Here is a 25,705-nt window from a genome sequence, read left to right as displayed (position 1 = left end):
ATCCTCCATGGGAAGGCAGAGAGGGGTGGAAGGGTGAATGAAAGAAAACTAAGGAGTTGAAATACAGACAATATAGTAGGGAAAGCAAAAGCTGTGTGAACAAGCAATGCGAAATAGGGAATTCAATCCACTCCTTCCCATCAGTGAGCAGGTTTTCAGCCATTTCATAGAATCTTTAAGGTTGGAAAAGACTTCTTAAAAATTGAGTCCAGCCATTAACCTAACATTGCCGGTTTCACCACTAAACTCTGTCCCTAGGCACAACATCTACGCTCTTTTTGCACTCTTCCAGCTATGGGTATTCCACTACTTCCCTGGGTAGCCTGTTTTAATACTTGATAACCCTTTCAGTGAAGTTTTTCCCAACATCCTATCTGAACCTCCCCTGACACACATGTCCTATCACCTGTTACCTGTGAGAAGAGACTGACCCCCCACCTTGCTATACACTCCTTTCAGGGAGTTGTGGAGAGTGATAAGGTCTCTCCTGAGCCCCCCTTTCCCCAGGCTAAACAACCCCAGCTCCCTCAGCTGCTGCTTGTTGGACTTGTGCTCCAGACCCTTCACCAGCTCTGTTGCTCTGCTCTGGACACACTCCAACACTTCAATGTCTTTCTTGTGTGAGGGGCCTAAAACTGAACACAGGATTCAAGTTGTGGCCTCACCAGTGCCAAGTACAGGGCGTTTTATCACTTCCCTAGTCCTGTTGGCCACAGTATTTCTAAGTTCCATTTAGAAACACACATTGCTAAATTTTGCATTACCAGGCCAGCAGGACTCCATCACATGTAACTGCTACTTAGGAAGACAAGCATCATAACTCTGGATTTCTCCCCTGCTTCCTCCTTCTTTTCCCAGATTTATTTCTGAGTATGATGTCATGTGGTATGAGTTATCCCTTTGGTTGATTCGGCTTGGCCCCTTCCAACTTCTTGTTCATCCCCAACCTACTTTCTGGACCATCAGCATTAGAAATAGAGAAAGCCTAAATGCTGTGCAAGACTGTTCAGCACTAGCTAAAACATGGATGTGTTACCAACACTGTTTTGGTCACAAATCCAATCTACAGCACAGTAGGAGTTCCTGTGAAGGAAGTTAACTCCACCCCAGCTAAAACTAGCAGAAGGAATAGCAAATCATATCAACACAGTCTCAAAATATAAAGACAACACTGTACCTGGTTTCTCCTGAAATGCTGAGCTACCCTTTTTATCATGCTTCACTTTCTGATGAGTGGAATATTACAAAAATACCCAGTTGATCTTGTAAGACTAGTTCTGCTTTAGATAAAATTGCAATTTAATTGTGCATTATCATTTCAAATAGAAAAACATACTTTCTAAACATTTTACCTGTTTATGCCTATTGATGTGGAAATTGAGATATATTTATCTTTGTCAGTGTGACAGAAAATTTTATCCTTATGCGTGTGAACAATGTATATATTTTTTTTAAAAGAGAGAGGATACATTCCTGCATGCTGTCCTGGGACAGTAAGTTCTATGTATTAAATTTATTTGACACTTTTTAGTGAGGTCTTCTGCATACTAGAAAGAGCAAAACCACATGGATTACTTACTTGTCCACTTTTTCTTATGTTCTCTTGTTCTTCTTTTGCTTTATAAAGTTATGCTTTATGGTCTCTAATCAAACACACTTAATTTTGTATAATTTAACTTCTCATCTTTTAACATCTTATTCTACCTTATTCTGAGATGAGTGTTTAGTACATTGTCAGATTGTATAATTATTGACTCCTTTTTTCTGTCAGTCACCTGATTGATTGCAGTCTTTATAATGGTGGATGATACTTTCTGAGGCATTACAATAGAAATCCTATAAAATTCCACACTGAAGATAGGTAAAAATAACACAGAAATCCATCTTGATTTATGGCACTGGAATAGGTGTTGGACAAATGTCATGCTCAGAGGTGTCTGCAAACTCAGCTGCTTCTCTGAAATTAGGAGTTAGCTGATAATATTGAGCATCCGATAAGCATCTGTTTTCAGTTTTGTTTGTTTAAAAAAGAGTTGTGGCTGGTTTAAGGAAATGTAAGAAAAAATTGTCTATCTTTCTGCCAGCTCACAGCAAGTATGCAAAACTCAGATGCTTTTCTGAAATTTCTGGCTTGAAAATAGGGCTGGAACTAGATATTGATGTTCTTTTCGCACACGCCAGTTCCCATAATTTCTAGTCAATGCCAAGTTGGAAATAAGAAAAAAATCCTGATTTGCTTTTACTGAAATGTTTACATTTCCTAATTATAATTAATACCAATTAAATCTAATACTTGCTGTGTTGTAAGAAAAAAACACTGAGAGTGTTATGGAGACTGACATTCTAAAATGCTAGAGGGGATAAACTGTACTTTTGCTGATGTCAGTGCTGTTCTGTATAACTGGATGTAATGTAGCCCAGTGCCTTCAACAGGGAATTAGGTGCCAGAAGCTTTGGGTTCTATTCCCAGTTTAGCTACTTTACATGTGATGCTAGCAGAGTTGGTTAATATCCTTTTCAGAGAGTACTCCACTTTTCTTGTACACAGAATGTTAAATAATGATTCTCGCTGGGTTTTGTAGTGAAAGATAATCTTAGTCAAGTACTTTGTGAATCCCACATGAAAGACATCTTGTGTAAACTGTCTTAATGCTTCACTAGCTGTATTTGATGTGCCTATGCTTTTTGGAAAAGGCTTAGATTATTCTCAAAGTTGTAATAATCTTTAGTAAATCTAATTATATGATGTGAAAAAATTGTATTAGTTTTACTATAATATGGAGACCTACTAATTACTATAAATTAATATACACTTACTGTATTTCTATTGAAAGTACTGTATGGGGTGGCTAAAATGCATTCATAATTATTTTCCATTTAAATGGCCAAGATATGCCAGAAGACCTTTGAAACCATGAAATTAATGTGTGTCTTAGAATGCTCTTTAATTTATTAAATTCTTGCTCAGAATTTCCTAGAAGAAAACTCCTCTTCTGATATGAAGCTATCTCACAAAAAGAAATAGAATAGTCGGATGACTATGAGAAAGATGCAAAATGCTCTGTTTTGAAAAGGAATAAAAAAGAGTTTGGTTACTGCAACTAGAAGGGAGTCTGGCCATGAACCATTGTTGTTTTTCATAGTGTTTCTTAGTCTCCTTGTGCATTTCCTCAAGAATAATACAAACCAGAAAGTAAATGACATACAGGAGTAGGTGACTAACCTTAATTAAATTTATTTCTTATTTTGCCACTTGACTGTTTCATATTGTTTGTCCATTTTAATAAATGTGGAAATGCATAAGACAGATTCAGGCAGGATCTTGCAAAATCTGTTTTGAAATTCTTTGTTGAATCCAGGTCAGAAAGCATGTAAAAACTTTAATCTGGACTCAGTTTCCTCCCTCATATACTGGAATGTGAAAATGAAAAAGTCTTTATGCTTCCTGGCATTTACCATAGGAAGAGCAATAGCTGCTTCTCTGCATTTCTCTAAGAATAAAGCATCTTGGTGAGGAATACTGTGCTATTACAGGAATTTATTTAATTTAGAACAGAGTCGGGGAAGGAAGTAGTCTGATGTCAAGACAGAAGAGTTTTTGAAATTTGTTAGTAGTGAAAAGCAAAGCTATTTGGGAAGGGTGCATGATACACTGAAGTGTCCAAGGTAACAAGCAAGATGGAGAGGGAGGGATTTTTCAAAGAGAGTAATCTATTGAGATTAAATCTAAAGAAAAAGAAAAAGAAATTTTCCTATGTTTAGAATTCTAACCTAACGTTTGGGAAACATTGGTTAGATTAATTGCTTTGCTACAACTGCTGTATGTTGTATACTACATAAAAGGTCAACACTGTGCTATCTATGGGACTATGCAATAGAAAAATACAGTCATAGACCAAACCAGTCACCACAGCATCTTGTCAGGAGCTAGTGCATTTTTCAGACAAGCTTAGCTACCACATGGAAAAAAATCCACAAATCTGCTTTTAACTGCAGAGTGATTTCTTAATAATTTTAGCCAGTCTGCAGTAGCTACCTGGGCATGCATCCAGTCCAGTGCACTTCTGAATGTATTTCTGGTGCAGAACAGGAGTTTTGATCCACATTTCCTCATTTGCCTGTTGGAGTGCACCACAGAGAGTGTTGCCTGTTGAGAGAGTCCATTGGGAAAGAAAATAAGAAATTCTATTAGGAAGGCCATGAAGATGATCAGCAGGCTGGAGCTGAGAGTTGGGACTGTTCAGTCAGGAGAAGAGAAAGCTCTGAGGAGACCTTACAGTAGCCTTCCAGTATCTAAAGGGGGCTAGAAAAGATACAGATGTCACTATATATCCATTTCACTAGGGTATATAGTGACAGGACAGGGGGGAATGGCTTTTAACTGAGAAAGGGTAGGTTTAGATTAGATATTAAGAAGAAATTTTTTACAGTAAGGTTGGTGAAGCATGGGAACAATTTGCCCAGAAAAGCTGTGGTTGCCCCATCCCCGGACGTGTTCAAGGCCTGGTTGGATGGAACTCTGAACCAGCTGGTCTAGTTGTTCCAACCACCCCCACGGCAGCAGGGTTGGAATTAGATGACCTTTAGGGTCCCATTCAACCCAAACCATTCCATGATTCTATGATAAAAGCTAGCAGCTGGCCAGCTTTGAGTTCCTGATTCATCATTTCCTACTTGTTCCTTCATGTATAAATATTCTCTCCTAGATGTTGTTCTTCTGCTTTAGGTGCTCACACATGGTGATTTATGCTTCTCATCTAGTAGCATCTGTTGTATTAACCTTGGAAAGGCAACTTTCTTTTATTAGTTTATAGCCCCATTCATATTTTGAGTGTAGGAGGATGATAGCATAGTTCATTGTATTACAGGAAAAAGAGTAATTCCACCCAAAATTGCTGTTGCTCTGCCAGAGGAGACTGTGAAGTATAAAGCAAGATGTTAATGTCATTTAGTAGTAGTGAATCAGAAGTCAAGAATACTCCAAGACACCATTTTCACAATACAATAATACTTTTTTCTCTCTCACTGCCAATAGGACATAGTGTTACACATCTTTATACAGTCAAAGATAAGGAAGAAAATTACATTGGCACTTAATTCCTTTCATAGTGTGACAATATTATATTGTTGGTTTTAACACAGATACAGAGATTATATTTAAAATTGTTACTCAAAGCAGTATGGTAGTCAGAATATCAGAAACCTCTGGAAACTATTTTAAATGCTTGCTTCTCTGCAATAAAATTACAGTTTCTCTTTCTGAGAAGAATATTAACAGAAAGGAAGATAAATATTCTGAAACTGAATATGAAATTAAGTCCCACACTTGTCTTCCCTCTAGTGTTGTGCCCTTCTGCTTTAATATACATATAAGATTATGGTACTTGTGTCCCATTTTATTTGTAAAGCACTTAAACATTTTAATGCTGAGCAAGTGAAGTAAGAAAATCAAGGATAATTTTTAAGAGCACTAAATTTCAGTAACAGCTGCCTGTTAAAATACTGTGTATAAACAACAGCTGAAGAGCAATAGTATTTACAAGGATCTTACAACTGACCAGATTTTTCTTACCTGCAATTATGAAGCTGCTTCTGTCAATTAAGAAATATATCTCTGTAGAGATAATCATTCCTATGAAGCACGAGGCTCTTTTCCAGATTGTGTGACTATCCACTCTGTATATCAAATACTGATTCTTCCTCTTGTGAATAAAATGTACAGATATGAAAACTTTTAACTTCAAAGCTTTATTTTCTGTTCTACTTATCATAACCTTTTTTCATTTCATTTGTTTTCTCTGAGATGTTTTATTATCTCTGCCACACATATGCAGTTCTCACATTAAACAGTGTGGGAGGATATTTATGTCCAGTGTCAAACATGAAAAATATGTCATATTTCCTTGCAGTGATAATGTTTGCTTAAAAGTTTTTTTGCTTCCCAGCAATGACATTGCAGACCAGGCAAAGTTTGTGTTTAGATCTGGAACGCTGTTTTATATGCCAGGAGCAGAATTACTTTAATCTTTCAAACTGTTTGTGACAGACATAACTGTTTTCATCACTCAAAGATCGTCATATTTAAACAGATGAAAGAGTGATTTACATAAATTGGCATGAGTCTGCGAAGCACAGAACCTTTTTGCTGTGGTACTCTAAAATTGTACAGTTAAACTATAGCCTCAGTCCATAAGACACCAAATAAGTTGTCCTGGAATGTGATTGCATCCATATGTCTCCCAAGTAATGCAATATTGACAAAGAGCTGATTCAAAGAACAAGAATTTGCTATGAAATTAATGTTTTCTCCTACACCACCAGAAGAATTATCAGCATCAAAGTCCCAAAAATCAGTGTTAATTACATCTATGACTTCTCAGGAAACTTTCAATATATTATTTTTAAACAGATATACATCAAATTGTTACAAACAGTTTCACTACATCATGACTTACTATAGAAATTGGAAAGTTACACTCTATTATTATATTAATGTAATTTAGAAAAACTGGTAATTGAAAATGCAATGTCATCCTCTCTTAGAAGACAAGGAGAGAATCTCTTCTAGAAAACAGTTCCTTCCAACTTCCTTTCAACTTAATTGTGTTGTACTGAATTGCCATGGCTTTTACAAAGTCACTGGCTTGTCATGATAGAGAAGGATTTCATTTTGATAGCAATTAAGTGACATAAGGAATGTTAGTGTTGATATCCTGGATTTAATGCAAAAATATAATGTATATGATAGTAATAAAATCTATTCCTAGAACTACTGGCATGTTTACTGTAACCACTATCAGCTATCTGGAGTTCAACATCTTATTTAAATTCTCATTGTAACCTCTTCCTTTCTGTTCAATTCCACTGGATTTTTTCCATCTTCGATATCATAGACTTAGAGGTAAATAGAGCTGTAGGTTATGTATGTTGGCTTTTCACAGGGATCCTATTAGGCTTTTCTTTTAGTTCAGCAGCTTTTTTCACTATATTCTTATGAGTTTCCTGCATGATTTCCTGTTTATCTTTTTTTCTTCTTCTGCCTTCATGTGCTGATACTCAAAGTCAGTGAACTAACAGAATTTATATCTGTGTCAAAGCTTTCTTGTAGGAAATAAGGATGCTCACTGATTCATTACTTTAGATTATGTAACCTGTGAGCAGTTGTTCACATATATGGAAGATACTACTGCAAGGAAAGAGCAGAGTCAAGAATTGGAAAGGATTGGATAGAGGAGATTCATGCACTTAAATAATGAAAGGCCCAAACGCACTTGGTCTCAAGAGACCCTGTACCTAACTTCTCACTGGTTACTCTCACCTTATGTTTGTCCCCTGTGCTCTATAATTTCACATCACAGTCTTTGTATTAAGCTTGGGAATATCTTCGCTGCTACCATATAATACAAACTGATTATGATAATAACATGCTTAATCTGGTATGCAGTTACATGGAATTTCTCTGTAGACGTCTGCAATTTTGGTATGTTAATACTTTTTCTTAATTATTTTTGAACCTGTGCAAGCACATGAATATCCTGTTTTAATGCTTTTGAGCATGATTGATAAAAATACTAGATGCTGAAAATTTCATCAAGAAATGGAAGCTCCCTGGATTAGATTCTCTTATGGTGTAAACTCTGGTTTCCTTTTTAAACAATAAGAACAGGTAAAACCTGCAGTCTCATTGAACAGGATGTAATAGGACCGTTGTTTTGAGAACAAAAATAACAATCATGATGTTCATAGGGCAGTTACCAGAAATTTCAAGCTATTTAAAGGACAAAGCACCAGTTTGCTACTAAGCTCTCAAAACAGGAATGACAGAGTAAAACCATATGGATAATACAGTGTTGGGAGATTACAGCTGTGATTAAAGACAGACTTCTCCTAAATGTAAAAAAAATGTCCAATTTCAGGTCATCATTCAACCTTTCCTGCAAGTTCTCTTTGTGCCTAAGTACTTCAGATGCCAGGGCAAGATATTTAAAAATTTACCTCTGTCCTGTGAGGAGCCTTTACCATGCTGCTTTTGAACACCTTGACTGAGATGGAATAATCAGAGGGTTTATTTCTCTTACAAGATGTGTGTGTGAAATTTAATGGAACAGTACATTTTTCATGGCATGTACATCAATTCAGACTTTTTAGCATCAAGATTATTCAGCTATCTAAAAATTTTCCCAAGTGAACTATTTTGAAAGTGTCAAAAAGTATTTTTAAAGTACTTAATTCAGCTTCTGAACAGCATATTTTAGGATATAACGTGCATTATAACTTGTTTGTATAAAGCATGTGTACAAAGTTTCAGACTGTCTTACAGTCTGAAAGTTCCATCCACAAAGTGTTACCATTCTGTTGCTGTTCTGTTGTGGAACAGAATGTCATATTTTAGAGGTTCCTGGCACCCTATGACAGGTATACCTGACTAGACACAACAGTGTATCTTCTGTGGCCAAGCAGGAATCTTTAAATGTTAAGGAATATGATGCTAAAAGGAAGAACTGCTCTATAAAATGTGTTTAATTTGATTATCTGTGGAGTTATCAGTACAGTTTATCAGTAAATGTTTACAGTGTGTGTCCTTAACTTAAGGACATTAAGTATATTATTACTTTTACCTGCATATATTTTAACCTTTTTTTTTAAGTTTAAGTTTTGTAAGTTAAGATTCAAGACTTTCTTGTTCTAATTGAGAAAAAAACGGAGAGGAATTAACCTCATTATCACTGTTTTATTACAGCAGAATGAATTTAGATGCAAATTATTTATGTTATCTTTCTCAGAAATAGTTTTTGTGGGGTTTAATAGACAATACCAAATCAAAGTTGTAGTTAAATAGAACTTTAACTGTGGCTACAATTTCATTTAAATCTTCTACTAATTGGAAAGTTAGGATTGTCTTTTGCACAGATCTACTGTTATTGTTGAGTAAAATCCATTTCCAAGAGATGGGAGGTATCTCATAAACACTAAGGTAACAGTAAAGGCCTAGAGGGACAGCAAGCAGAAAGTCTGCAGTGATGTGCTGAGCTGGTGCACTCACATTCCCTGCTCTTGTTATCTAATACTGATATCCTCTTCTTTCCTTTTATATGAGGATAAACAGAAACGTGAATAGAGTTTGAATAAACGTAAACATCATAGAGTTCAGCAGAAAATAAGCAAGCTGTAAAACACCAACATAGATCAGGTAGATGCAGTAATAACTCTTGTTATTTTCCCAGTCTTAAATTAATGTAACATGAGTTTTTTCTTCTTTTTTGTACTCTCTCATTTCTCTCACCATGATTGTATCTGAGTACTTTCAAGGAATGAATTAAGTGACCTGACTAATGCATCACACATGCTTTGCTTTTCCCAAGATCCTTCCCCCATAAGGAGAATAGTAGGTTTTTAGGTTTTTGTTTAGAAATTGAGAGATGCTTTTTTCAAATGTATTCTTCTATGTGTTTATCACAAAGAAGGCAAGCTCAGAAAAAAATCAGTGCCTTGTATTTGAATGCAGTTTGGTGTTTCTTGTAGAAACAGCATTAAAAAGAATCCTAACAAAATACTTCTTAATATTAGTATCCTGTATTTTATTTGTGGCAAGAAGGAGAAATATTCCAAGTCCAAGTTTGCCTCTTCTTTACATTTTATTTAAAATGACAGGCCTTTCAGATTAGTAGCTAGATAAATTTTCCTCCATAAATCAAAGTTCTAGAAAGTTTTCAGATTAAAAACAAGAATTAATTCATTGGAAGTGTGAAATAATTTGACAAATATTTGTGACTTTTTAGAGGAAATTACAGCTTTTTTTTTGAGAAAATATTGAACCAATATTTTTAATTATTTGTCATAACTGTTAGAATGTATGTAGTCCAACAGAAGGGATTTTTCTATTGTTGTTTTCTTTAATTAGAAGTTAAATAAGAGATGCATGGCTTTTCATACAGCGTATGTTGTTTTTGAGTAAAATATTTTCTTTATTTTTTGTACTTCTTTCTTGTTTAATTCTACCTATTTAAATTTCATATTTCTCAAGCTGAATCTTAGGGTTTCCTACTAAATACGAATCTTTATAAACAGTACTGCTATTGGTTAAAAATTTAGAATTTTATTGAAAGATTTTTACTTTCTTGTTTAATGCATACAATTTTTTTCTTAAACAAGATCTTGATAGGTGTTCTTCAAATTCAGTTTTGATTCAGGTGTTACGAAATCTACATTGAACTTCAGAGGTCAAATTATATCAGGTTTAGTGATATTAATGGATAAATATGGGGAAGTTTGCTGTATACCTTCCTATAACTGATGTATAGTTTTATAAGACATTTTCAAAAAAAGGGGTGTTCATTTGACACATTTCACATCACTAAAATGCAGGTACAGATGCAAAAAAAATAGGTAAAATGTACCTTAATATTTCACTTTACTTTTAAATGTGAATATCCAATATCAATATTTAGATTCAATTTGAATTTCATTTTGATTTTATTTACTCTAAATATGGGTAGCTGTGTATTTGAAAATGCATACTGTCTTTATTGCTGAACAAAAAGGGAAGGTGACTGTCATATTTCCAAGCAACACAGTTTTAGAAGGTCAGAATGATTAAATTCATTCTCAATAATGTAGTTTTTCTCTTCATGCTTTTTATTGACAGTCTTAGTTTCTTAAAGAAACTTCATTGCTATTTTTCTGTTTAAAGAGAAACATTGCAAAGAAACAGATGTGTCCCATATAAAATATGCAATAAATCTTGTCTCACAAATTCTTTGCTCTGAACTTTCTGACAGAAACTGTCAAATATCCACTTTAATTCTAGTATAAAATGTTCACTTTGTGTCATGGCGCCAACCACCATATGCTGGACTAAAGTCAGGAACCAGCAATAAAAAAAGGAACATACGCACCTTTGAAACAGTACAAGCAATCAACAGTGAGAAAGGTCTATATAAATCTATGGAGAATTAATCTCAGCTTTGCCACTATCCTGCTGTGCATTTACAATGAGACTTTGCTCCCGACCACCAGAAGTGGCTTACTTTGCAGGAGTGTATCCTAATGAGGGGAAAATGTAGGGAAAACAAAGCAGCAGCTTTTAATGCCCCACCCCCAACGTTTGGATCACCTAGAAGAGCATGTCCTAGTGTGTTCAAACATGTGGGGCCACTACACATCACGAATTGCTGTACTTTAGCTGATCATGTGAAACCAATCTTGACTGAGCTCAATCAGCAGAAATAACCTGAGCTTCATAAATCACTGTTATCATTCCACAGGAGGAGGCATTGCTATGGATTTTCTCTTCTCAAACTTTTCAGGCCACAAATTTTACAATGCTTTTCTGAAATTAGTTTAATTATATTTGTAAAGTTACTCATTCTTTGCCCACCAGATTAGCAATTTGTTCGTTATCAAATTAATTTTTTTTAAATAATATTCTTTTATTTTTGAGATGATCTCCTGCTTCTTACTGGCTTTCAGTAATCATTGAACTATTTAAAAATATTGTCCTTGCTATAAGAATGGGCCAATCTTTAATACTTTTACTTCTGCTTACAAAAGGAGATGGTAATTACAGATAATCTGGATAGTTAGTTTTCCCAAACACAGAACAGATTGGATTTAACCTTGTTCTGTTTGAAAGGATTAGAATAAATTTTTCAGTTCCATAAACTGTTTAGATACATTTAGTCAGAGATTAATCTTGGAAATTAAATAAAACACAACATTGTAAGAGTTTATTAGAAAGAAAGTAGAATTAGAATATGCATCTCTCTAGTGTTTTAAGTACTAATAGGCTTTAAAAAATATTTATTATCAGGAACCTGAAGTGTGGGAGAATGAGGGATTAATGTCTTGGTTACATTTTAACAGAATGGAGTTTCAAATTATTTAATTGAATAAATAAAATTGAAAAATGTAATGCTAATTCTTGTTTTGTAATTAATGCCTCTAGAATATGGGCAGATAAGACTAGTGTTAGTCCTAGTTTTAATTAAGAGATTTCCCTTCTTTATAGAAGCTATTTTTCTTTTAGTTTAAAAATCTTCCTGCACAAAATACAATAGAACCATCATACTAAGAAACATTCTTAGAGGAGTTTATGAAAATAAATGTAACTTTTTTTTCTTCATAGTTAGTTTTAATGTTCTGGTAAAATGACCATCAACACTTTGTTCTGGCACATTTATAGACAGCATTATCACTTTAAAAAGAAAACATAATTTCCTAGGTTTTTTATTACCTATGATAATAAACACTTTCTTGAATGTGTTGCTTGAGCATGTTCTGCTGGTATTGTGTCTCTGTGTGTGCAAGCATCTGTAATTTGTTATGTTTCTGTAAAGTTAAAAATACTGAATCTAATATTTAACAATTTCTATATGGTAAATGTTAATTATTTCTTGACCCATACCTAAGATACAGGTTAGCAACTTATATTCCGGATAACTTGTGGGATATTGGTTTGTTAAGCAGCTTTCCCAGGTTGCACAGAGACTCTTTGTACTGTAGAAACATTTGTACATTTTCATCGTTGGCTGTGGATTTCTTAGTTAAAAACAATTTTTGTACTACTGCAGAAGAAAATAAACTTGTGAGAACTGTTTCAGGGAAGGGTGATTAAGACCTCATGGCAGCAAGTGTTCTGAAGATTGTTTTGAAAGGATTTAAGATGTCTATACCAGTATTTGAACCATCTAAAAAATGGCATAGCCAAATTCCATGTTAAAAATGTGGTTTTTAATTTAAAGAAGAGATAAAAGAAACAAGGCCTATGTGATCACATTGCCTGTTGATTATTCACTTGCCAATAATTTTTAATGCATTGTCCAATTTTGACCAAATGTGACAAGGTTAGAGATCCTGAGGTATTAAGCTCTTAAAATCTCAATAAAAATACGTTACTAAATAGACAAGAGTGACCCTATTAGCCTTCCAGGGAGAGAAAGGCTGTATCATGAACTCACCCCTTAATTAAACATTAATGAATCCATCTGGGAGCTAACTAAAGTACAGACCCACAATAGACCAAGTTTCATTGATTCCATCCTCCAAGACCTTCTTGTTTAACTGAGAGCATAGAAGAAAAGATCTCTTTATGAGCATGGGATTCTTTCATTTGGGGATTTTTTGCATTCTAATAGGCTTTAATAGAAAACTGTATTAGTCATACAGTCAAATATTTTCATAGAATTTCCAGGCTGTCTGTTGAATTCCCTGAGTTCATAAAGCCTACCAATTAGAAGTTAGTAACTAGCTAAAGACAGTTTATCAAGTAATACATATTAGAAAATTATTTGCTAGGAAGCCGTGTATAGAACATGTATGTTTTTTCATTCTTTCTGAAATACAAAATTTTTATAAGACAAAAAAAGCTCCAGCCTGAGAATGGAATACTGCAGCCTTGTGAAATAATTTGCAGTCATATTTTTTACAAATTTGAAAATAAATACAGTCCAAAAAAAAAAAAAACAAAACAAACCAGCAAATGTTTTACACTCTGTGTATTCTCTCATGTTTGCTGTGTTTATATATGAAGTCAACTAAGTAATAAGAATTCTTTTGTTTAGAACTAAATTAAAAGTCATACTGTTTCTCAAAATACAGGGCTATATTAGAAGTAACTCAATATAATAATGTAGAATTAGCAGAAAATTCAGGTTTTATGTATAACTCTAGACAGATAGATGTTTCTTGAAAATATCTCTTCCTAGATCATGATACACAACTCCTCCAGTATTTTTGAAACATCATAATTTGTGAAAAATTTAAGATTATGGATAAAACCTACTCAATAATTAGAATGAAAAGTATAAATATAGAAAATTGCAAAATTCATTTTTACTGTCAGTACCTAATTTCTGAGAACTTTTATACTTGCTGCTGCTATATTATTATACAATATGTTTTCAAAAATTAAATAGTTCTAAAATTGGATTGTCTGTATGAAATGAAAAACTTCATCCTAGTAGCATATGACACTAGATTAGAAATTGAGTTTCTCTGTCTTTAACAATTCCAAGACCCCAATTTTCATACTGAGCACCAGACTCACTCTTGTTAGTCAAACCATGTTTTTAAAAAACAATATATTCCAGTTTGATAATGGAAAAAAAAAAGAAAATGACGATCCAATTTATGATTTTGCATTCTTTTGCATTCATATGTGGATTTTCATATCCATGTATGAATACATGTTTATTTGCACTTTACATTTGTAAATTTGTTTAAAAGATGCTTTTAATTTTATTTCCATTCCTTTAAAATTCACATTTCAAGAAAGCAAATTCTGGCAGTGTCAGGTATTGAAATATGATTTCACATGTTATATAATATAAATTAATTTATAACATTTGCAGTGTATTCTATTCATGGCCTTTTATGCAGAGCCCGGTCTTTTTCTAGACAGTAAGGTAACACTAAGAATAAAAAGATTAAATGGGTGTTGATGATACCTATGAACACTTTTATTAATTGATAGCTACATGCAGTTGTCTTTGCTATCATCAGCTAAAACAGTAAAGCTTCATTCTGCATTGAAAACTACAGATTGTTTAACATGTTGAATTAAGTTGTTGGACACTTTGACTATAATTAAAAAATAACTATAGTTTTGATTATTGTGTATATCAGCAGCCCAAATTGTCCAATTTATCTAAATCTTAGGATTAATCTCTGTGGCTGTATGATTAGCCTGTATGGTTGTGTGCTGTTGTACTGGGTGACTCTGGGATGGAGTTAATATTCTCCATAATAGCTGGTACAGGGATGTGTTTTGGATCTGTGGCTAAAACAGTGTTGATAGCACAGGAGTGTTTTGGCTATTGTTGAGCAGCACTTGCACATCATCAAGGCTTTCTCTTTGTCTCACTCTGTCCCCTCAGCAATAGGCCAGGGTGGACAAGGATTGGAAGGGATCACAACCTGGATAGCTGCCTCAAACTCAGCAAAGGGATATTCCATGCATGTAATGACATGCTCAGCAATGAAAAGGAAGGGGAAAGAATTTTAAGAGAGGTAGTATTGCTTCAAAAGTGGCTGGGCATTACTCTACCTATAAAGTGATTGCCCTTGCACCACTTTGTTTTGTTCTTCCCCTCTTCTTCATGTATGAATTGTGTTTATCTTAACCCATATGTTTTTCTCACTTTTGCTTTTTCTATTCTCTCCTCTGATTCAGGGGAAGGGGGAAAAGTGAGTGAGTAGCTGTGTGGTGTATAGCTACTGGCCACAATCAACCCACCATAATTCTAAAATAGCAACCCTTGGGAAAGGGTTTAGATTGCTAAACCCAAGGGTTTAGATTGCTTTTGATAGTTCTGTGCAGCTCAAAGAAACATCATGTGTTAGCAAGTGCAGCGCTATGAAAATTTTGTTGTCCATGCTACTACTTGTGAGCCAGCATGTCTTGAGTCAAGGATTTCTTAAAAATTAAATCTGTTTTAAAATCTTCACTGTTAAGAGATCTGTTGAAATCAAAACCAAAGAAGGCTTATTTTATCCCACTCTAATCCTGCCGGTCTTTGTACTATGGAGTGTAGTATGCTACTAGTTTGAGCGTGTCAAGAATTTTGTACAAAAACAGAGAAAAACTGTGTAACAGTACAGGTTTTGATGATCCTCTGTAGTCATTTTGCCCACCTAGGACACCTTCGAGCTTTTTTTCAAAGTCTTTTTTTCTACTCACCAAAGATTAAACAGGGTTATTAAAAAATTTCTCACACATGGCAATTGTATTTGAAGGTGGAAATGGATCTAATGCAGTTGTAGCATGGAAGTCTTCTATGTTTAACTTCTGATACCCAAAGATATCAGCAATGATAATATCTAAGAGATTTGGATCTGTGTTTTCAAATGGTGGTATATCTTTGTGCTTTACAAAGACCGAGAAAATAAGGTCAATTGTTGCTTGTTCTCCTAACTTGATAATGTCATAGAATATGACTTTTCTCACTTTGGGGGTAGATAACCCAGCTGAACCTCTCTGGGGATATACTTTCCTTCCTCAGCCATTAAATCATGTTAGTATGTTTCTAGGATGGGGTTCATGTTTTGACTACATTTCAACATGCCTACCTAAGAGGTTTTAGTTTTGACTAATGAGGAAGGTGGGTTCCTGTGAGGCTAGAAACGTCATAATAAGCTTTTGTCACTGTTTTAACAGTCTCTGTCCAGGCTTTATAAAGTTCCAAGAGGAATGTCAGTAGGGGTTTTGTTTTGGTTATTTGCTTTTAAGGTTGAATTTTGGTTGGATTTTTTTTTTGTCTATGTCTTGTCCTAGATTCTGTCTTAATCTTAACTCTGATTGATTGGAAGACATGAGACAGAAAAAACACATTTCTTCCCTCAAGGCAAAAAAAACAACAACAACAACAAAAAAAATCAAATACCTTGTTTTAGGGTGGTGTTTTTCCTATGCAGAAAACCCTATAATCTCAAAAAAAATCTCCAAAAATCTTCAAAAAGCTCTTGGAGCATTTTTGAATCACAGGAACTCAGCCTTGGAATATAAAATTAAGAGTTCTGATGTCTCCTTCCTAACTGCTAGTTGTTACAGTTTTCTTGTAGTTTTGAAGATTGTCGTTGCTCCAAATTCCAAGAAAATCTGTAAAAACATAATGCATCAGATCTTTCAATTCTGAAAGTAGTAAGATACTGAAGAAAAAAAAAAAACTGTAATGTGTGCAACTAAATCAGTACACTTGTGTGAATTAGCCTTCTTACATGGGTTCATATATTTAAAGTCAGAGAGAAATACCAGAAAATTTATCCACTCAGACTCAATGAGCGTTAAAATTTTCACTAGAAGGGCAGAAGTAACTGAGATTTCTATGTAGTTGTGACTACCCATTTTTCTTCCTTTGTGTTCCCCTCTAAGTGCATCATCATTCTCTGCTTGCTTCTGTTACCGACTTTGTCCAATTTTCAGTCTGTGCTGGTATGCAGTATTTTCTTTGCTTTGTTCTTCAGAGACCTCTTTCATAGTAGCCTCACAAAGGAAGAGGTATTTGTTCTTTTGTAAATGGAAGCTGCTGTGCATACATTAGACTTGTTAAAAATAAATATAATCTGGTAATTTCTCTTTTTTAATACAGTGTTTCACATATTCTTCCATACTCAACAAGTAGAATATGTGGGAAAAAAACCTGGGGGATTTTTTTACCATTTCACTTTAGTACTACTTCCCATTTTAAACTGTTGAAGGATCATGAATATTCATGCTGATTTCTGGATTTCAGTAAAAAGAAAGTCATCAAAAATACCTGATTCATAAGGCAAATTCATAGGATCATAATCCATTTATTCTCTTATTCTTTGAGCTGGATACAGATAGCAAGATGAGAAAGACTAGTGGCTGTTCTTCAGAGCCTTTAGCTGAATTACAAACGACTTACAGCAAATTGGAACTGTGTATTTTGTAAATACCAATTTTCCTTTCAAAGCTCTTCTCAGTAGAAAGACACTGAAATCCTCAGTTGTTCCTGGATTTCATATCTGTATTCAAAGATCTTATATTGCCTGAGATTTTCTGCTTCTTGTAGCACAGGATCTGATACTTTATTTAGGATATGGACTAATCCAAACAATAGAGCATATTACAAAACTTGCATTTAGAAGTGAGATCAGATAGCAAAGTTTACAGGTGACAATTCCCTGTAATTTTCAAAGCTGATCAAGCCTATTGACTCCAAGGCCAGGCAGAAGGGTATCTCCATACAAAATGCAGCTTATGGGAAGTAATTTTGAAGGACCTGAATGTAACTTGTGTATATGTAATGTAGAACATCTACAGTTACATTTTGAGAAGTTGGTGCAGTGCAATTGGGTCAGAAGACTGAAGAAGCAGAAGGTCAGGCCAGTGTGTTTACAGCAGAGATTAAACTTTGAGTTAGATTTAATCTGAGGTGGAAATCTCCACCTCATGTGTTCAAAACTGTCTGAAGGCCCAAATGTTGCTTTGGTCCTTTTGTCCCTATTAAGTAATGGAGTGCACTTGCTGTGGAGCTTTCTGATTAGTTTCTTCCTAATGGAAATAATTTTACGAGTACCAAAACTTACCTGCAAAGCAAATCAGTGCTCTATAAATTAGGACAGTGAGGAAATTTGCTTCAAAAGCATCCTAATCAAAACACTTATGCCAATAGAACCGAATTTCAATGTTCAGTGCAGTCAGGCTTTTCTCTGATACAAGAGAGTGATACCAGATGTCTATTTCAAAACAAAATATTCTGCATATAGTTGTGCTGTAGAATACTTGCTACAGCAGGTTGTGGAAGTTAAAAAGCTTATAAAAGCTTGAGCAAAGACGAAGCAAGTTCTTGAGAGAGAATCCATAGAGAATTACGTTAAAATGGCATTCAATGCAGGAAACATTTTGTATGAACTACAGAATCTCAGAGGCAGAGGGAATATTCAGGGGAAATGTGTTTGTTCTGGTCCATAATTCTAATTGAGCACCTGCTTCAGTGCCTACCAGGGGCAGGATATTAGGCTGGATAAATCCCTGTGCCAGTCTGATAGGGCTGTTAACCTGTTGAAACTGAAATCAAACACATGGTCTAAGGATGAAAGGATTACATGATTCCACTTCTGCAAAAAGCAAATCCTATGCAAGCAAATGTGGTGTTACTAGAGAAATAAAAAGAAATAAGTTCTTTCATTTATGTAATTCATTTTAACTGCCTTCAGTAATTCCACAAATTAGGACAAAGATTGATATTTTGACTATGGGGCTTTGAAGACTCTAATGAGGAAAATATATTGTTTCATGGAAACCTATACTTACAGCATTGATTGTGTTAGTCATTGCAGGTTGTGGAGGAGGAGAAAAGGAGGAGGATATCACAAATTTTGAGTGGAAAATTAGTTTGAAATTTTATGGAAGATAATTGCTCTGGTTTCTTGTCTTACACATTATAGAATTTGTTATATGGAGTTGTTAATTTATTTTCTTAACACGTCTAAACATCTGAATTTCAAATAAATTCTTTTTGAAAATTCCTGGGTGGACATGTTTACAGTTAAAAATACGGAAAATACTTCTTGCCATATAATACAGGTATTTTTTTCCTTCCACCTTTGCCTTCTATTGGTACACAAATAGAGACACATATTAATGTAAATGCTGTGTGTTTCTTCCTGTCTTTCCTTGTCCTGTTCTTGCAAAACAGTAAATCAGGTCTTGCCACCTAACTATATTGTAGAAACATACTGTCCTTGTTAGTTACTGTGTTTCATGTGCAGGGACCTGAAGATACTCAGTTTTTGTTGTAGAATGTAGAAAAAAGTGTCTGAAAATGTAGCTACATTGGGAAATTTGCATTACTTAATTTTCCATCTCCTTAGAAATCAGAAATAAATTATTAATGTAATAATGAGTTGTACAATTTTGCACACAGTTTAGCTTATGTAGTTAATTTTATTTCATTGTGAATCATTAGAATTCAATTTTAATGATATAAAATGAAAATAATGAATTAAGTATATTGGATTAACTTTAGGCAAATTTTTGAGCCCTGAGATGAATGCAATAAATCAGAGCTGCGCTAGGTATTTCAGTTGCAGCTGTCTTGCCACCAAGATTTGAGGTGGAGAATCTAATAGTATAGAATTAATTGCATTCCTTGCAAAGGATACACAACTGTGTTTCTGGTTATTGCCATATTGAAATAATAGGAATAAATATCTCCAACACACTTACCCAGTGTAGGAAAGCATATGAGTTGAAATTAACTAGTTTTGTTAACAGTGAATGTGCTGAAGGAATCAATTTTTTTTTTTTAAACTACCATATTACAAACCTCTTTGTCAGTAGCCTTATAATGAAATTGAGTCATTCTGGACAGATTTCACAGTGGCCTTGTCTGTGAACTCGTTTGTAAGTGTATTTCAGCCAGGCACTCCTGTAGACTGAGAGGCAAAAGATAAAGTTCTTTATCTTTGTATTAAAAAGTGTCTGAATTCTGTTTATATTAACATTGACACTTACAGGCTTATTCTAATGTGGAGTAGGAATAGCTTCTCCACAATAGTATTGTTTTATATGTGTGATACTCTGCTGGAGCTGAAGTTGCTCCTTTGTATTAAGAAGACTTGATCAACAAAAACTAGTGCTTTTGCTTTAAACATCCAGGATAAGAAACATTTTCAATAGTAGAGACAACCTATTTTTTGAAAATCAAATCCTTTTAAGTAGTTCATGTGAACATTCTATAATGGAGGGGCTCAGATTCACTAACTGTATTTCAAACTCTTGGCTGATTTTTCAAAAAAAATTATGTACGTGCCATACATTTAAAACCTAGTACGTGTTTTCACTTTCCATCTTCCAGAAGAAAATGTGATGTCGCTGTTGAGCCGCTAGCAGAGAAGGAAAACCTGGATTCTCAGCGTGGCATAGAAAAAGCACTTTATTATTTGAATCCAACATATATATATAGACTTCTCAGAGGTCACCCAGATTGGTCAGTCAGAAACCTCCCCCTAGGCCTGATTGGCCAGGCCTGAACTGTCCAAATCTCGAGACACTGTTTTTAATAACATCCAAACTTTATCTTTGTTTATAAAACACAGGAGAATGTTCTCATGGGAAAGACCTGTGCTAGGCACAATGTGATAGCTGTATTGAACAGTTGGTGTTAACTGTGTTTGGTGCCTGTTGAATCCCACTTGAACTTCCAATTATTTGTGCTGCAGAAACAGGTTTAAATTTGTAAGTTCTGGCCTGCAACAATAAAGAAACAAACACAGCTTAATAATTTTCTTCCATTTTCAATCTGAAAGTGAAGTTTATTTACATTTCATTCAATTAATGCCTACCACTTTATATTATAATATGGATTTTAAATTACTTTTCAAATCCAGTACTCTTCATTGGTACTGTAGAAGCATTCATTATATACAGGAAATAAATAAAAATTGGAATTTAGCAAGTGTTTACTGCTTTTATTATACTTAGTATAAAAACTGTGCAGTTTTGTAAATAAGAGGTGTTTAATCTGTGGGATCTCTTAACACTGTAAGACAGTAATTTATACCTTTAAAATATTTTTCATTGGCAGCTAAAGAAGAACGGAAAAAAGAAGAGAACAGTTTGGAAAATGCTCAAAAATGGTAAGGTTTTGTTAGTGTTTTCTAACAGTTTATTTTGGTGAAAGATACTGGTGAACTTAGGAATTATATTAAATAGCAAAAAGGATCTGTATTTCAAAGAAGTAATATGTTTTCTGAAAAACTCTTACATAATATTCCAGGGAAAACTTCATTTGAGTTTTTATTCAAACAGTGTACTGTGATTGAGGTTTTAATCACTATCAGCATTGAACTGAATGGGAGTTTTACAGAATATATAAATAACTGATTAACTACTTCATGATGTAAAAGCATATTTCATCATCACTGAACATTTTCAGCACTTCATATACAGCATTCAATTGTCTAAGAAATCATTGAAATCCTAATGTTATTATTGCCTGAATATCTGTGCCTTTCTTTGGCCAAAGGAGTCAAGGTATGGGAAAAGTGAGATTAATCGATTTATAGATGGATAGTAAAATATTCAGTAAGTTAATATTACTAAGTCATTGTGTTTACCAAATTTTAGTTTTATGAGAGTGAAGCATCTGTCTTAGCTACAGACCTGTTATAAATAAACTGGGGTAAATTAATTTCTAACTTCTTATCAATATTTTTTCTTCCTGGTCACTAAATGCAGTTCAAGCCTTAGGTGAACTGTTCCCATTTGCTTGCAGAAGATGCCTAAATTGGCTGAAAGCTGGTTGCTCCCAGCTGGGTTTTTTACTTCCTCATTTCAAGAGTCTGACTAACTCTATCTATCTCCAAACCACACATTTTTGGCGTAGGGCTCTTTCATGTTCTGCCTGCTTTCTGGCCTTTCTAGAGTAGAGCAGACTCTCCAGGGTATGGAGCTACACCTAATTTGCTTGACTTAGGGAGTTAGTTGTCCAACACAAAGTTCAAGTTTTTCAATTACTAACTAAATATTCAGTGTTTTAAATTAGTACTTTTGAAAGGCAGAAGGCAGCCTAGGAAGCCAGATAAAGGTGGGTGAAAGCAAGGGAGTGCTACTGGGGCATGGGCTTAAAAAGAAACAAGAGGAGAGGATGAGAAGTGTCAGGACGAAGGCAGAGTGAGAGGGACTGTGCACGATTTCAGAATCCCACCTCTGTATGCTCCAGCTGGGATGGTGAAGGGGTCCCTTAGGAGGAAAAGAACACAGTGTTCCTGGGGCTGCTGTTACACAAAGCAAACCGGAGAAGTTTCTGTTCTTGCTGCTCTTAGCTCAGCTGTCCCAGTCACTGCTATGAACAGCCGAGGAGTATCTGGCCCAAGTAATGTAATGTAATTTATGTTGCCCAGAAGACATAAATCCTTTTAACCATGTAATTATGACTAAGGTATTTTAGTATTTTTAGGGTTTGAAAACCAAAATGTTTTACACAGATATTTAAAGCTGTATTAGATTTATTTATTTTTCTCCTCATAGTGTCCCTACAAGACCCTTTAACTCTGAATATTATGGCTTCATGCACACTTGTTTCATTGTGATTCTTTAAATATGGATCATCAAATAACTTGAAATATAGTTAAATGTTTCATGCTAAATCTACGTAAAAAATGTGGAAAGTTAAGGTTATCACATTTGAGGATAAAAAATTGCTGTATTAATAGCTCACTTTGAACAATATGGCATATTCTTCAGCATGGTCTACAATCTACTTCTGTCTTTAAAGTATCAAAAAGAAAAACCTAGAGTATATTGGTTCATGTGGCTAAAATCTAAGCTTCTTGGTGAAGCAGCTGGAATATATATTCCTTTATTTTGGAGGGATAACTTCTGTCCTTTTTGATGGGTTCTTTATATTCTTCAAGCCTAGCTAAAGAGCTTTAATTTCAAACTAAGTCAAAAAACCTTGAGCCTAACCTTGGTAATTCCATATGAAAACATGCAATGTGGACTATGCGAATATAAATTAAGAGAGATGCTGAAGCTGCATCCATAGCTCACATGACATCTGTTGAATAGTCCGAGACTCTTTACAAGTCTTTAAAATTATTTAATTTTTTTTCAAGATTTACACTTTCCATGTTTAGATTTAGAACCTATTTGCAACTCCAAAGAAGAATGTAACTTGCATTTTATTAAATAAAATTATTATTTCCAGAAAAACTACTTATTTTTAAATACGTTGTTACCTTTGCTTATAAATTATAACATTATTTTTAATATCACCAAATGTTTGAGGACTGTTGCATCTACTTTGCAGAGAAAAGTGATTCAACTTTAACAAAAATTAACATACTTTTATTTATATAAGTACCTAGTCACGTGGATTGTTCTGTTTATTGACACATGTGGAAGGAGATTATTTTCAGTAAAACTTTTGCAAATTGACTATTGGCCATGTTTGTGCTACTCCCAATTCTCCCTAAATACTAGACGATTATTTTCAATCAAACCTGGAGATTTTTTCCTGATTTGGTGTGTGACTCTTACATAGTCCTTCAGTAAAGATAAATGGGAGAATAAGATCTTCATGGAGTATGGCAGAATAAAATTAAATAAATATAATATAGCATTTCCTGTAATGCAAGAAGCTAGTTTTTCCCGTTATAATTGAATGCCTATGATTTGCCAGTGTCACGTATCTGTGTGGTGGCTCTTTTAGCTCTAAAATACCCTCCTGGAAATGAGATGGGTGTTGGAAGGTTGGTTATACTTAGTATGAATTGCTGCTATAATTTCCAAGGCTGAGGGGAAGTTATGGTAATTACCAGCCTTGACTACTGAATCAGAGAAACTGTTTCCCCAGTGGGCTTACGTGTTGACTAGTTTTTTTTTCTTCCCCCTCCCTTGCAGCTTTGAAGAAACAGTGGGATACTTTGGGATAAAGCCAAAGCCTGGCGAGAAGGAGATCACACCAAACTACGTTTTCACGGTGTGGTACGAATTCTGCAGTGACTTCAAGACCATTTGGAAACGAGAGAGCAAAAGCATTTCCAAGGAACGGTAAGGTTCTAATAAAGTCATTAATACCATTTTAGATGTCTGGGAAACTGCTGCTCCTCAAACCCAACAAATTATACTCCTATATTTCACAGGCGTCATTGTTTTCTTTCAGATCTAATGGACATCAAGGAAAGATTATTCCCTCAGGGTGCGTAGGAAAATACACCAAAGGCATGCTGTCCCCACAAAAAGATAAACACGTATAATCTGATAAATTACACTTTTGTAACCCCTTCCAATTACTAGCTAGTAAAATGAAAGGGGAGCTGTGCTAATTTATAACAGATTGCTTCTCTGTGCATTTTCATGTTGAACTAGCCTAAATGAGGCGATATTGCTGTCGCAGACAGTACAGACAAATAAAAGTGAATGCTTTTCCAGTTAATATACTGCACTTGCATCAAAGGGAAGCCCCAGAGATTCAGGCCACACTTAGCATAGTGTCGAAGCCCCACACTGAATTTACAGCACTACTTCTGACTTTTGGTGTCCTGCTGAGGACATCAAACTACTTGCCGCTGGATCTCACAACAGTCTCCTGATTTTATTAGTTAGAGTAAAAGAACCCAAAAACCTAAAACCTTCAATTATTTTCTTGATTTTCTTACAGGAGCTTAAAATCTTTTACTCAAAAGAGCAATTCTGCTGCAAACTCACCATGCTCTTTCCTTGATTTTTTTAAAGAAGCTTAAAATCTTTTACACAAAAAAAGTAATTCTACTACAAGCTCATCGTGCTCACCATCTCACAATTCATTTGAAAAGACAGTGGTAATGTAGTCATGCTTTGGAAAAGAATGGAGCAATTACTTTCATGAAATTTAAATTCAGGTGCTTATTCCAAATTGACAAAGATTTAGATTAAAATGTTTTTAAAAGTACCAGCAAAAATAATATACTCATTTACACTTACATTTTCCATTTTGCTCCAAATCAGTGGGACTTTTACATTCATGGAAAGTAGATTTTTTGAAGAACTAGATGTAGAAGTTATGAATTTTCAATTACCAACCTTATCAACATTGTTTTGTAGATCTTGCAGTCTTAGAACACTTGAAAGTTGTAGCTTTTTGTGTCATTTATTGATTGATTTTGGAAGCTGACAACTGCAGACATTTACAAAGAATGTTTCATTTCCTTGTCTCTAAATCAATACGTAAATGTGGTTTACACATTAAAAACTGTGTAATATAAACAGTCCCAAGCACATTGCTATGGTCATGATAAAGATCATCTCAGGGATATATCTTGTGCTGAATCATGACTTATTTTTATTCTAAAAGCAGCTAGGTAAGGAATAGAAATAACCTACCTAAGAGGAAAAAAATCCAGACTATACATCCTTTCCTTTTTATGTAATTAGCACTTTGCTAATGGTACACAATGATCCCTTCAAATAAGTAAATTTAAAATGCCTTGTGTTCTAACGGTACATACCTTCTTAACTTCCTTAATACAATAATCAAGAAATATTTGTAAGTAGACTGCTATATTCTGTGCTTTCATACTCAGGTGAGAATTTCTTGTAGTTTAATAGTACTGTCAATAAAATGTACAAATAAAAACACAGAACAAATATTTCATCAATTCCTCTGATGGATGCCTTTATTCCTGTTCGATGTAAAGCAATACCAGTAGAGTGCAGAGCACCAGTTACTGTAATACTTCAAAGTGCTGACACTTCCTG

At 34.5% G+C, this 25,705-nt stretch overlaps 1 protein-coding gene across 6 annotated transcripts in view; it reads left to right on the top strand.

Moving 5' to 3' along the window:
• Nucleotides 1-25,705, top strand: part of FMN1 (formin 1) — a 186,119-nt gene that overhangs the window by 143,292 nt on the left and 17,122 nt on the right. For all 6 annotated transcript variants that reach the window (XR_014852599.1, XM_085062047.1, XM_085062049.1 and 3 more), the window contains 2 exons: nt 21,051-21,102; nt 23,870-24,019. Coding sequence is in view for 5 of the 6 variants with exons in the window: in XM_085062047.1 (XP_084918173.1) it covers nt 21,051-21,102; nt 23,870-24,019 (202 nt within the window). In the remaining variant the exon portion in view is untranslated. The remainder of the gene's footprint in view (nt 1-21,050; nt 21,103-23,869; nt 24,020-25,705) is intronic.

Source organism: Lichenostomus cassidix, chromosome 5 (genome assembly GCF_008360975.1).
Source record: "Lichenostomus cassidix isolate B80296 chromosome 5, HeHo_3.0, whole genome shotgun sequence".
In the NCBI taxonomy this organism is placed as follows: Eukaryota; Metazoa; Chordata; class Aves; order Passeriformes; family Meliphagidae; genus Lichenostomus; species Lichenostomus cassidix.
This window is presented reverse-complemented; position numbering and strand designations above follow the sequence as displayed.